Source organism: Malaclemys terrapin, chromosome 10, assembly GCF_027887155.1.
Source record: "Malaclemys terrapin pileata isolate rMalTer1 chromosome 10, rMalTer1.hap1, whole genome shotgun sequence".
Classification (NCBI taxonomy): domain Eukaryota; kingdom Metazoa; phylum Chordata; order Testudines; family Emydidae; genus Malaclemys; species Malaclemys terrapin.
The window spans coordinates 19,103,320-19,116,680 of NC_071514.1; the positions used below are offsets into that span (position 1 = coordinate 19,103,320).

Here is a 13,361-nt window from a genome sequence, read left to right on the forward strand (position 1 = left end):
GGCAATTCCCCCTGGAAGGGGGTTTGATTGCTGAAAAACCGGACATGTCCGGGAAAACCCGGACATATGGTAACCCTAACACTGCAAAATGACAAGGTTTGGACTTGAGTCACAGTTGGACTCGGGCTCTGATTTAGGGTCCTTAGTGCTTCCTAAGCCAAGTTGGACTGTGTGCGGACAGAAGGGGGCTTTGTGCTCAAATCTGAGCCATGGCCAGCTTAGTGTGTAGTGTAAACACACACCACTGAGTCCGGAATCCTGAGTCCTAGTGCTCAGTTCTGACCAGGCACCTTCCTACAGCTGCTACAAGGCCCGGAACAGTGGACTAGACTCGCTCTGACAGCCTGACTCGCTCCGCCACAGCCTGGCGCAGAGCCCAGGCCTCCTGACTCCTGCTCTCTCCAGATCAGCGCACGCTCCTTCCCACACGGCCTAGGGTCGCAGCCCAGGGTCCTGACGCCGGTACCGGGCTGGTTCACCTGCCCCTAGCTTAGCCCGGGAGTGTCTCCCCGCCCCAGGGGGCCGTGCCCCGGCTAGGCTGCCCGAGAGCGCCCGCCCTCGCAGGGGGAGTGGGAGGAGCCCACTCGAGTTCCGCCTCAGCAGTTATGGCCGCGTAGAGTCTCCGCAGCGGTAGTGCTCGGACATGGGCCTGCCCCGGGCCGGCAGCTTGAGGCAGCGAGTCTCCTCGGCGGTGAGTACGGACCCGGCCGCCCGCCTGCCTGGGCCTAGCGGCCGGGCTCGAGGGCAGAAAGCGAGTGAGGGGCCCGGATGGGAGACGGCCTCTTCCTCCGGCCGTAGAGCCGCTCGGGCCAAGGTGCGGGCTCGGCAGTGAGCGCTGCAGGGCTCCCTTCTCAGCAGCCTGGCTCGGGGGCAGCCCATCGCGTACCCCGACTCCTGAGGCGATCCGAGGGCGGGGGCTGCCCAGGCCGGGCTGTGCAGGACAGTCGGGCGGGCTGGTGAGGGACAGGGGCTCGGTGCGGGCGCACGGGGGACAGCGGGGCTGGTCTGGGACCAGGAGGAGAGAATGGCTGGCGGCCCTTCAGGACAGGAGGGGGGGAGGGGTATTGGTTAGCGCAGGGGACTGGGATCGAGGCCTGTTCCTGACAGACAGTAACTTGCTTGTGTGACCTTGTCACTTAATCCTCTTCAGCCTCAGTTTACCAGTAGGTAAAATGGAAATGGCTCTAGGCACCTGAGCAGGAGGCTTAATATTTGTAAAGCACTGTAAGAGCTTCAGGTGAAGAGTACTGTGGAAACAGGTTATGATTTTATTTTGATAGTTTAACAAGCATTATGAATGTTTTATGCTGGGTGAAGTATGCAGATTCATAGTTTGGGGAGCTGCCATGGTGTGGTATCTATTTTGAAAGGTTTGGGTGCCCACAGCTATATGAAAAGGAAACTCTGGTTAAAAAACAAAAATTAAAGTAGCCTTGTATTACCACTTTAGTAATTAAAAACCAAAACAGCTTACAATAAGTGGTAGAAAGTTAGATTTTATTGATTGATTGATTTATGGCACCTCACACAATTTGATAAATATACAAGTTAGCCAGTTTCACTTTCTGGTTCTCTTATTTTTACAGTAACTTGTTTGGATTGAATTACTTTTCACTGAACTTCCCCCCCCCCCCCCTTTTTTTTTTTTTTAAGTCACTAACTTTTTTAGTAGTTTGGTTTTGTAAACTATTGTTGTGTACACAAATCTAATTTTCTGGCCTGAACTACCTGACAACATGTATTCATCTAGTAGTCAACTAAAGGGCTTCCTCAAAAGTGCTAGAGTGCTTTTGAACAGTTGATAGACATGAGCCCTGATCCTGCAATCTGAAATCTTTTCATGCGGATCAGTGGGACTCTGCACTGAAGGACCATATACCCATGTGTAATTCCATTGGAATCAGTCTGTGTGTCTCAGATTGCATGACTGTCCCTAAAACTGTAAAACGTTAATCTTGAAAATTTTAGGAGTAGATTCACAAATCTAATTCTAACAAAACAAGATCAAATATTTGCATGCAGAATGTAGGTAGTAAACTTCTTTTAAAATTGGGAGAAACCTGACTCCCACTTACTGAATTCTTGGACATTAAATATGTATTAAAAGATTAATTCTTCACTACCTACCAGAACATAGTGTGCAATACTTGGCATGTCAATCTAGGTCAAAAAGACAGCACAGAGGGAGTCATGTTGCAAGTAGCATATTCCATTATTTCCACTGGTTATTCTAGTCACTGCTTACTCATATCCTCTGTAAATACAATCATGTTAATTAGCTATGTAAAAGATCTTTTACACGTAGGTTATTTAGTCTAGAGCTTGGCGTTGGGGTGGGAGGAGTCCAGTTGAGTTCCGCCTCAGCAACTATGGCCACGTAGAGTCTCCTCAGCGGTACTGTTCGGACATGGGCCTGCCCTGGGTCAGCAGCGAGGCAGTGAGTCCCCTCGGCGGTGAGTACAGACCCTATCCTCCTAACTCTGTCAGTGCAGCATAGCTTCTGGGGGTGTTATGCTATACTAGGGGAATCTTGGAGGAGCTAGTCAGTCTAGCAGATGTTCTGACATCTGCCAAATGGAGACCAAGGTCCTCCTTGGATGTTGAGCATCACTTCCTGTCTCATTGAAAGGAACTTTTGGGGAACTTCAGTGAGGTGAACCTTGCCCAGTTATGCTTTAAATATTTCCATTAGTAATACCCAAGCAAATTTTCCTGAGATTTTGAGGTGAAGGGCCTGATCATGGGATGTATGAAGTACCTGTATCACCCATTGACATCCATTCCTTGGATCTCAGTACCTCTTGGGATCAAGATCTAGATTAACAATCCTCAGGTGTGGAATTGGAGTACAATGTAATGCTCCATCTCCAAATTAATAAGTAAATAAAATAAAATGACTTGTTGAGAGCCATTTTTACTGAAAGTTCTAAAAATTCACAATCAACCTAAAGAAGTAAACAAAAAACCTAAAAGTGGATTCAAATATTGCACTGGCTCCTGAGTTGTCCTGCTTTTCTTTGTGGTTTTGCAATCTTACATTCCTTTCTTTAAAAAGAAAAAAAAGTGTCTACTTTGTGGATGTGTGAAAAACCGAGACAAATGATTCTAAGTCCTTTGGGTTGTGGAGGGGAGCAAGAGAATAAAGAGGCAGAAGAGGAAAGGCGCATGTACCCACCTTCATAAGAGCAGAGGGACTCCATGCACTCAGGTCTCTGCTATGTTGTGATCTAACAGCCATTCTGCCCAGCATGCTCTCCTCCCAACCTGGTGGGAAATTTCACTTAGCATTTAATATCTGTCTAAAAATGTAACATCTGTTTGAAAAATCAAGTAAAAATGCTTTTATTAGCAAATTGCTTTTGAACTGCACTGCCCACCACTAGGCGAATTGGCACTAGTACAGCAGAAATGGCCAAGACAGCAGAGCTTCTGGGGGTGTTGTGCTACAATAGGGGAATCTTGGAGGAGCTAGTCAGTCTAGCAGATGTTCTGACATTTGCCAAATGGAGACCAAGGTCCTCCTTGGATGTTGAGCATCACTTCCTGTCTCATTGAAAGGAACTTTTGGGGAACATCAGTGAGGTGAACTTTGTAGAGTTTCTAGAGGGTGTCTCAGCCATGCTTGGCCTTTACCATTAGAGCCAAGGATAGAATGTGACCTTTTAGTTTTAGTGGACTGGTTAAATCAAAATTTAGTTTCCTGGTCATAACAGATTAAATGCTATTTACAAAATGAAGTGAAAACAGTATTCTATGAAAATGTTTGTTTACAAAAAAGTCCCACGCATTTCTTTGTTAACTAGCCCCCTAGTTTTTGTAGTATTCAGATGCAGTAATATGGAAATTTGACAGCAGCTCAGGTAAATGTTTAAAAAAAGGGAGTGTTACTTGCATTAAATATTAAAATAAGATCAATACAGCTCCTGTATATATTATTATTTTGAATTCAGTTTTACTCTGCCCCTAAATTTTCAATATGCTGCAGTAACAACAACACAGAACTGCGTTGTCAAAGTTGAAAGAGGGAAGTTTTAGCAAGTAGAGGCCCAATCCTAAAAGAGATGTTCACATGTTTAACTTTACTACTGGGAATAATCCCTTTGAAATCATTGGGAACTACTCATGGTAGTAACAGTAGGCACATGTGTAAATCTTTGCAGGAGTGGGGCCTAAGTAGGCTCTTGGCACTTGGGATGACATTGGAGGGGGCTTAGGATAAACAAACACTAATTGGTTATCTTGTTAAGATGACAAGCAATTAAATAGTTAATATGGACATTTGTTTTTCTTCAGTATTAACACTTATAATGAGTAGAGTAGTTTACAGCTCTTAGATCTATTGTTTTATACTGTCTGTAGACTCAGGAAGACACTGATTTAAGTCTTGTCTACATTCAGACCGTTTTGCTGATTTAACTATATCAGCGTAGTTAAATCAGCAAAAGCCTTCTAGTGTTGATGCAGATTATTGGTATTAGAGTGCTTATACTGCTGTCACTTATACTTTTATCATATCTCTTTTGACAAATAAAAGTCACACCCCTTACAGACATAACTATGCCTGCAAAACTTTAGAGTGGTAGTAGTGTTGATGTAATATTCTTAGACTTCTATGAGACGTTTGACTTGGTACTGCATGACATTTTAAATAAAATTCTAGAATATAAAATTAACATAGCACACATTAAATGAATTAAAAACTGGCTAATTGATAGGTCTCACTGTAACTGTAAACAGGGAATAGTCATTGAGTGGGGTGTTTCCAGAGAGGTCCTGCAGGGATTTAACATTTTAATCAATACTCTGGAAGAAAACATAAAATCATCACTAATAAAGTATTCAAATGACACAACTTGGGGACGTGGTAAATAATGAAGAGGACTGGTGGTTGGTTCAGAGCAATTTGGATTGCTTGGTAAACTGGGTGCAAGCAAACAATATGTATTTTAACATGGCTAAATGTAAATGTATACATCTAGGAACAAAGAATGTAGGCCATACTTACAGGATGGTGGACTATCCCAGAAAGCAGTGATTCTGAAAAAGATTTGGGAGTTAAGGTGGATAATCAGTTGAACATGAGTTCACAGCGTGATGCTGTGGCCAAAAAAGGTGCTAATGCAATCCTGGGATGCATAAACGGGAATCTCGAGTAGGAGTAGAGAGGTTATTTTACATCTGTATTTGGCACTGGTGCGACCACTGCTGGAGTCCAGTTCTGGTGCCCACAATTTTAGAAGGATGTTGGTAAGTCAGAGGGTTCAGAAAAGAGCCACTGGAATAAGTAGAGAATTAGAGAATGTGTTTTATAGTGATAAACTAATAGGTTGAGCTCCTTGAGTCTAACAAAGAGAAGGTTAAGGGGTGACTTGACTACAGAATACAGTAAAAACTACGTTATCCGGCCCTGTACCAACTCCCTCCCAGAGCCTGCACTCCGCACCCCCTCCCATGCCCCAACCCCATGCCCTCAATCTCACTCCCTCTTAGTTAACTGGCATTTTTCACTTACCGGCACCCTCTAGTCCCCCAACATGTCAGATGAACAAAGCTTGTACTGTATAAGTATCTACGTAGGGAACAAATATTTAATAATGAGCTCTTCAATCTAGCAGAGAAAGGTATTACATGATCCTATGGCTGGAAGTTGAAGCTAGACAAATTCAGACTGATAATAAGACACACATTTTTAATGGGGAGTGTAATTAACACTGGAACAATTTAGCAAGGGTCATGGTGGATTCTCCATCACCAACAATTTTTAAATCAAGATTGGATGTTTTTCTGAAAGATATACTCTAGGAATTATTTTTGGGAAGCTTTATGGCCTGTGTCATATAGGTGGTCAGACTAGATAATCACAGTGGCCCCTTCTGGCCTTAGAGTCTATGCTGCTAATGTATACTGGCTCTTACACTCAGTTAAAAAAATTGTGTTTTTTTTGCAACTATAATATCTGGAAACAATTTTCTTAGTGAATGCTTAGACTCTGGAGATCAGTTATGCAGCAAGTGGTGTATTCTGCGGCAAACTGTCTTTAGACAGGGACCTATGTAATTCCACAAAGGAATTTTGTAATGGGTTATTCAGTTCTTCCCCTGTAGGCTATTAACGCAAATCTAGGATGGGTTGAAGCAGCAGCGTGGCACGAGTACCACTAGTGTTTTAATTGAAGTGGAGGTGGTGAGCTAGGAGTGATTGAGTGAAAGAGTGGGGAAGACACTGAGGGGAAATATTTTAAGAGTATGAGACTGAAGGAGAGAAAAATTTTAGGAGAGGAGGTAGCATGGCTTGTCATGTTTCCACTCCTGAATGCCAAGCTGAATGCTCTTGTAACTGATCATAAATCAATTTTTCCCTCTGAGGGGATAGTAGCACCTTACCTAGTAACAGTAGTTAGGTAAGACAAGCTTCCGTAGCCAGCCCAATGGAGGGAACGGAGCCAGTGAGACTTGTCAGCAGTCTGAATTAAATGGTTGACTTTGGGAGCACAGGGTGTGGTAGTGGTTCAGTTTGTCTAAAGAACTGCTGCCAGTCAAAGCACCAGAGGAATAAATTGCAAACTCTAAACTGTACTGACATATTCCTCATAGGTATGTAATCACAGGTGACTCTTTTGCAGGAGTGTCTTTCTTGTCACTTAGCTTTTTCTTGAACCAAAATAAAATTAGAATTCCTTTCTCCAGTAAAGAGCCAATGACTGTTTTTAATCCCTGAAAAGAAGTGTTAAATTTAGGGCTGTTAAGCGATTAAAACAATTAATCATGCAATTAATCGCACTGTTAAACAATAGAATACCATTTATTTAAATATTTTTGGATGTTTTCTACATTTTCAAATATATTGATTTCAATTACAACACAGAATACAAAGTGTACAGTGCTCACTTTATATTTTTGATTACAAGTATTTGCAGTGTAAAAAAAAGAAGAAATAGTATTTTTCAATTCACCTAATACAAGTACTGTAGTGCAATCTCTATCTTGTAAGTTGAACTTACAAATGTAGAATTATGTACAAAAAAAATTGCATTAAAAAATAAAACGTAAAATTTTAGATTCAGCAAGTCCACTGAATACTACTACTTGTTCAGCCAAACAAGTTTGTTTACATTTGCAGGAGATAATGCTACCCACTTCCTGTTTACAATGTCACCTGAAAGTGAGAACAGGCATTCACATGGCATTGTTGTAGCTGGCGTCACTAAATATTTACGTGCCAGATGCACTAAAGATTCATATGTCCCTTCATGCATCAGCCACCATTCCAGAGGACATGCCTCCATACTGATGATGGGTTCTGCTCAATAATAATCCAAAGCAGTGCGAACCGACACATGTTCATTTTCATTATCTGAGTCAGATGCCACCAGCAGAAGGTAGTGGTTTTCTTTTTTGGTGGTTCGAGTTCTGTAGTTTCTGCATCGGAGTGTTGCTCTTTTAAGACTTCTGAAAGCATGCGCCACATCTCGTCCCACTCAGATTTTGGAAGGCATTTCAGATTCTTAAACCTTGGGTCGAGTGCTGTGGCTATCTTTAGAAATCTCACATTAATACCTTCTTTGCATTTTGTCAAATCTGCAGTGAAAGTGTTCTTAAAATGAACAAGATGTGCTGGGTCATCATCTGAGACTGCTATGACATGAAATATGGCAGAATGCGGGTAAAACTGAGCAAGGGATGTACAATTCTCCCCCAAGGAGTTCAGTCACAAATTTAATTAACATTTTTTTAACAAGCGTCATCAGCATGGAAGCATGTCCCCTGGAATGGTGGCTGAAGCATGAAGGGGCATACAAATGTTTAGCATATCTGGCATGTAAATACCTTGCAATGCCAGCTACAAAAGTGCCATGCAAATACCTGTTCTCACTTTCTGGTGACATTGTAAATAAGAAGATGGCAGCATTATCTCCTGTAAATGTAAACAAACTTGTTTCTCTTAGTGATTGGCTGAACAAGAAGTAGGACTGAGTGGACTTGTAGGCTCTAAAGTTTTACATAGTTTTGTTTTTGAGTGCAGTTATGTAACAAAAAAATCTACATTTGTAAATTGTACTTTCACGATAGATTGCACTACAGTACTTGTATGAGGTGAATTGAAAAATACTATCTTTTGTAATACAAATATATCCTTTGATTTCAGTTATAACACAGAATACAATATATATGAAAATGTAGACAAATATTTAATAAATTTCAATTGTTTAACAATGTGATTAAAACGGCGATTAATTTTTGAGTTAGTCGCGTGAGTTAACTGCGAATAATCGACAGCCCTAGTTAAATTCTGTATTGTAAACCGCACCTGATATTTTTTTTTTATTTTTTTTTTATTTAAGTCAACAGATGCTAGGAAATCCAGAGCTCAGGTTGCTACTCTCTCCCTAATACACTTTTTGTGTATGGGCGTTGCAGGAAGACAATAATATCACACATTTTTCAGAGCCTACTGCGGTAACTAAATGCAACAGTGAGTTAAGGAGAGAAAGAATACTAACTTCGAATCTCTTTGGTTTTGTCTATATAATGACAAAGCCTAAACAGAACATTGTTAAGCAATCTTAGTATGGAGTACAAAACATTTGTTTCTTGTGAAATAGGCATATGACCTGTCAAGCATTGATTTTTCTTTGTGCTTTGACTTTATCTGAAATTGACATTTCTGTATTTGATTACAGCTTCAGTTTGCATAAAACTGTATTATGGCCAAATGTATGTGTGAACTCGCGTTGTCAATTGATGTTAATACCAATCTAACAATATTATCTCTGCTGCAAAAACTGTAGGAAGAGCACAAACATTTTTGTTTTTAAGAGTCTTATAAGTTGTTGCTGTTACTTGTGGCTTTTTTGTTTAAATAGGTCTTATTTCCAGCCCATCTCTACCCAAGAAGGCTATTGCTCCATTTGGAAATGTTCATTATTCCTCCATTTTGGAGTTGGTCTCCAGGAGCAACAAAGAAAAATAAAAACAAAATGAACCTTGGAACTGATTTAGGTCCGATAAAACTATAGCTCAGTGCTATTCAGCCCAACACAACAAAGTCAGTAACAAATTATGTCACCATAGCTTTTTCATGTCACCTTTAGCTCTTCGTCTGTTTTGGAGGTAGGGTGAAGAGAGTCAGTGACCCACTGTATAAGTGTCTCACCACTTCCGATGACTTTTATTCACCTCATTCAAACTCCTACTGCACTAGCAATGTAGATTCATGTTTATTTAGAATTCTGATTCTTAAGGAAAACACAAATTCATGGAGAAACTCAAGCCACGTTTTATAAAATAGTCTAGATTGGGAGTTTTCAAGCTTTCATAGTGGGCCACCCTCTTTCCCACTCAATTGCATGGACCACTTCCCTTCCCACTGGCAATCAAATAATATTTCTATATTAAGAAGAGCAATTTTAGAAAACGAAGGTATTTTAGCTTCTTTTAATATGCTTTAGCAGCTTAAAAAAAGGGGGGCCCCAGAGTCAGCACTCTGTGACTGGTCAGCTCTCTGGAGACCACCATAGAATAAGTCTTTGACCACCAGTAATCCACAGACTATAGTTTGGGAACCATTGATCTGGAAAATTATGAAGGTGCCAGTCACCGTTACATACTTAGGGTTGAGTATTGCACTTATTGCAAGATTAAGTTAGAAATTACAGTAGAAATCTTAGATGATTTATGAAATCCACAGTAAAGCCAAATGTTTATCATGATTATGTCTGATACCAAAAAGTGTAATAAGTAATCTGTTGATTTCTTTTCAAAAAGGAAAATTACAGTACTCCTACATCCTTTCCTTATTAATTTTATGTTTAGTGCAGTAGCATCTGGAGCACCAGTCTTAAACCAGTGCCCCATGTACAGATAGAATCAAAGCCATTAATTGTTTGGCAACTAATTTACTCTTAGAAACATCTTGAAAAAAAGATAAAGGGAGTGAAGAAACATTTCTGATAGGAAAAGAAAACTAAATCTAGCACTGTGGTGTACATGGCATGATCTTGAGGCTCATAACCATAGCAGAAGAATAGTAAAATCTGGGAAGACATTTGCTTCACTACTGAGAAATTGTACAAATGAATAAGTGGCTGGACTGCTACTCACCTTATTTTCTCATAAAAAACTCTTTAGAGTAATTGTGGACCAGATAGAACTCTATATTTATGTAGATTAGATCCCAAATAGAAATTCTAATGTCAATTATTGGAAGATTTTATTAACATCTTTCCCATTTTACAAATAATTGTCTATTTTCCATATTGTTGTTTTCTAGACTAAGGTTGTTTTCATACCAGTGTCAGAATTCACACTTAGTTATAATACTTGTAAGACAGTTTATAATACTCAATTACCTGCTACTGCTAAGAGTTTCAGAGAACATAAAAGTTATGTAACATATTGAACCTTGAAGGTATATTTAGAAAGGACTTAAAGCTTCAGGGAAATGAAGTCTTTATTTACAGTCTTTAGAAAAAAACAGAAGCCAGCTAAGGCTGTCCTCTGAAGATGGATTGAACAAGTAATGTGAAAATCGTATTAAAAAGAGAATGAAATCTTCTCACGTAACTGCAGCATTACCCAAAATTTGCTCCACCCTGTGCAGAAAAGGCTGTTACCTTGCAAGAAGTACTTTTGTGTGTGTGTGGTATCCAAACCTATCACATTCTTTCAAAGCAATATTTTAAAAGTATTGAATATCTCTGCATATGCCTTTTAGGGGAAGGTTCTTATTTCTGTATTTCACTTAAACTAAACATTTGATGGATTCTTAAATTTTGATGCCTTCAAATCAAAACTGGATGCCTTTGGGAAGTTATGCTTTAGCCAAACACAAATTATACTTAGTCAAACACAAATTGTTCAAAACAAGGGTAATTGGGTGAAGTTTTATAGCCTCTACAGGCTATAGACTAGGTGATTTAATGATCCTTTCTGGCTTTAAACCCTATGAATTTTTGTTGTCGTTAGTGAAATGTGCTCGTTTGAGAATCTGAAGGCATCTGAAGTATTCCATTTATCCACATCTGAGAATGAGGGGGTAGTTCATTCTCCTTTCCCATTCAATCTTAAGATCACTGCTAAGACTTACAATTGGGGCTTTTAATGTTGTTAGTTTTCTGATATAAGCATCTGACTACTAGGAAATGGGCTGAGACCATCAACTAATTTCACATAGGCCATGAAACAGCCAGATGTGGTAACTACCATAGAACTCTTTATATCACATGATCAGAACAATGAAGTAATTTCTGTTTATCACCAAGAGAAGTCAGGCTTTTAACGGACTTATTACTCAATTTTGATAGTAGCCATTCCTAAATTATGGCTGTAAGTTTGAAGAGATCAGTACCAAAGCTTCTTCCTGATGTCGTACCTTGAGGTGTTAAGGTACGTCCTTAACTATATTAAAGATGAATTTAAGCATTGCGTCAGATGACTGTCAGATTATCAAATCAGGAAATAAAAGCAAAAATGTGAAATTACCTCAAAATGATAATACTTAGCACAGAGCAATTTAGGAGATTTGTTTATTCCTTATACAGGGCTAACTAGTTTTTTTTTCTTGATAGTTAATTTTTATGCCCAGACCAGTATAAGGGCAAGTTTTTAAGATTGGGCGCTTCTGAACCAGTATTCTCTGTGGTTAAATTAGCAAGTCAAGTTCCCCCCTCCCCAGCCCCCTTCTTCTTTTTGAGTAAAGAAAAGATACTTTTTTTTTTTAAAAGGGTGTCGATCCGTATTTTCTCTTTCCATGAAAATTGAACAGTCTGATTTAATTCACAATAAAACAAATCATATTTACTGTAAAATACTAATACCGGATAAGGTGGACATGTGCAAGATGCCCAGCTGTTACGGTGATGGCTGCCTGGAGGAATCTTCCATATGAAAAACATAAAAGCAATTATGTCTAAGCTAGTTATTAATACCTAGAGAGGTGTGGCAAAGATGTTGCAAATTTATGGATTATTGCAGCTTGCCTTCTCTTGGGGTGAGCTCTCTCTGCTACCTGTGTATTACCAGTCACTTTTCTTGGGCAATGTCTGTGTGCAGAGGTCAGCCATAAGCAAGTCATAAATCAATTATCCTTTTAAGATTATGAATACATAAAAGGTCAATTTCTTTCTGATATACTTATTGGCTTTACATTAAAGTGAATCTTTGCAGGATAAAAGGTTTTTCTCCTCCTACATTTCAGAATTATTTTCTCTCTCCTCCTTTTGTGCCATGGAGACATTAGATTGCTCCCATTCCCAATTATTTTCCTAGAATTATATTTTAATAACTCCCCCCATCATTTTTTGAGGGATTTATTTATATTCATCCAAAAATTCAAATAAATCTGTCTGGCATTGGTAGCACATAAGACTAGTAACAGGACTCTGAGGCAATTAACATTTAAATGGTTATATCCTAAACTTCTATGGTAATGTTCCTCCTCTTCTGGAAGAGTATTAAAGCTCAGGGCAATACCAGACAAATTAACAAATCTCGTATTACAGATACAAAATGTAAAAGTATGATAGCTTCCTGCAGTACATGACAATTTGTTTTTTAAATTAAGAAAAAGCTTTTCTATGTAATTAGTAATTTGGTATTAATATTTTATTAGGTTACACTTAACACTATTAAAATAATATAGGTAAGTGTTAAAAAATAGCAGTGCCACAATTTCATCAATTCTTTCCAATTCTGTAATTGACAGATTAGGCATTACACTTCTGTTTCATAAAATCAAAGTATGCCCAATGATTCAATTAAGTTAAAAACTGTGCTTTTACATTTCATTAGGTTTTCTTTATTGCATAATTTCCAGAGAGTTCTATTACTAATAAGCTCTTCATTTGAAGTTGAGCAAATCTGTATGTTAAATGCAATAAATCTATATGATTAATTAGCTTAACTCCTTATGCTTCATGTTAAAAACCTATATTTTAAAAATCATTTGAAGACATTAACAGAATGTGTTCAATACTATCCTCTTTTTCTATTTTCAGAAAAACATCAATATTGGAGACATTTAAACAGCCATATTATCCTTGAAGGGACGTAAGTAACTATACATTAACATGCCTGCTGTGGCTTCTGTACCTAAGGAACTGTACCTCTGTACTTCACTGAAAGATCTTAACAAGAAAACAGAAATAAAAGCCGAGAAGACCAGTACAAAAAAGTATGTGAATTTCCTTGTTTAATTGGTTTTGTATTAATTGTTCAAATTCCACAGCTAAATAACAAGTGATGCAGTGTTTAATACTCTTATATACGGATGGTGATAATGTGGACCAGTTTTCTAAGTAAGCATTAACTCATTAAGTAGCAATGCTGCACTTCTGGCCAAATTCCAGCTCAGGTTGTGTACAT

At 39.0% G+C, this 13,361-nt stretch overlaps 1 protein-coding gene across 2 annotated transcripts in view; it reads left to right on the top strand.

Annotated features, from left to right (window-relative positions):
• Positions 1–581: 581 nt before the first annotated feature.
• The window catches only part of USP8 (ubiquitin specific peptidase 8), a 36,581-nt gene continuing 23,801 nt past the window's right edge, over positions 582–13,361 (top strand). Inside the window, exons 1-2 of one of the 2 annotated variants that reach the window (XM_054041687.1) lie at positions 582–691; positions 12,995–13,170. In XM_054041687.1, coding sequence (XP_053897662.1) covers positions 13,067–13,170 — 104 coding nt within the window. In that variant the 5' untranslated portion in view covers positions 582–691; positions 12,995–13,066. The remainder of the gene's footprint in view (positions 692–12,994; positions 13,171–13,361) is intronic. The other variant, XM_054041688.1, reaches the window with a different exon arrangement.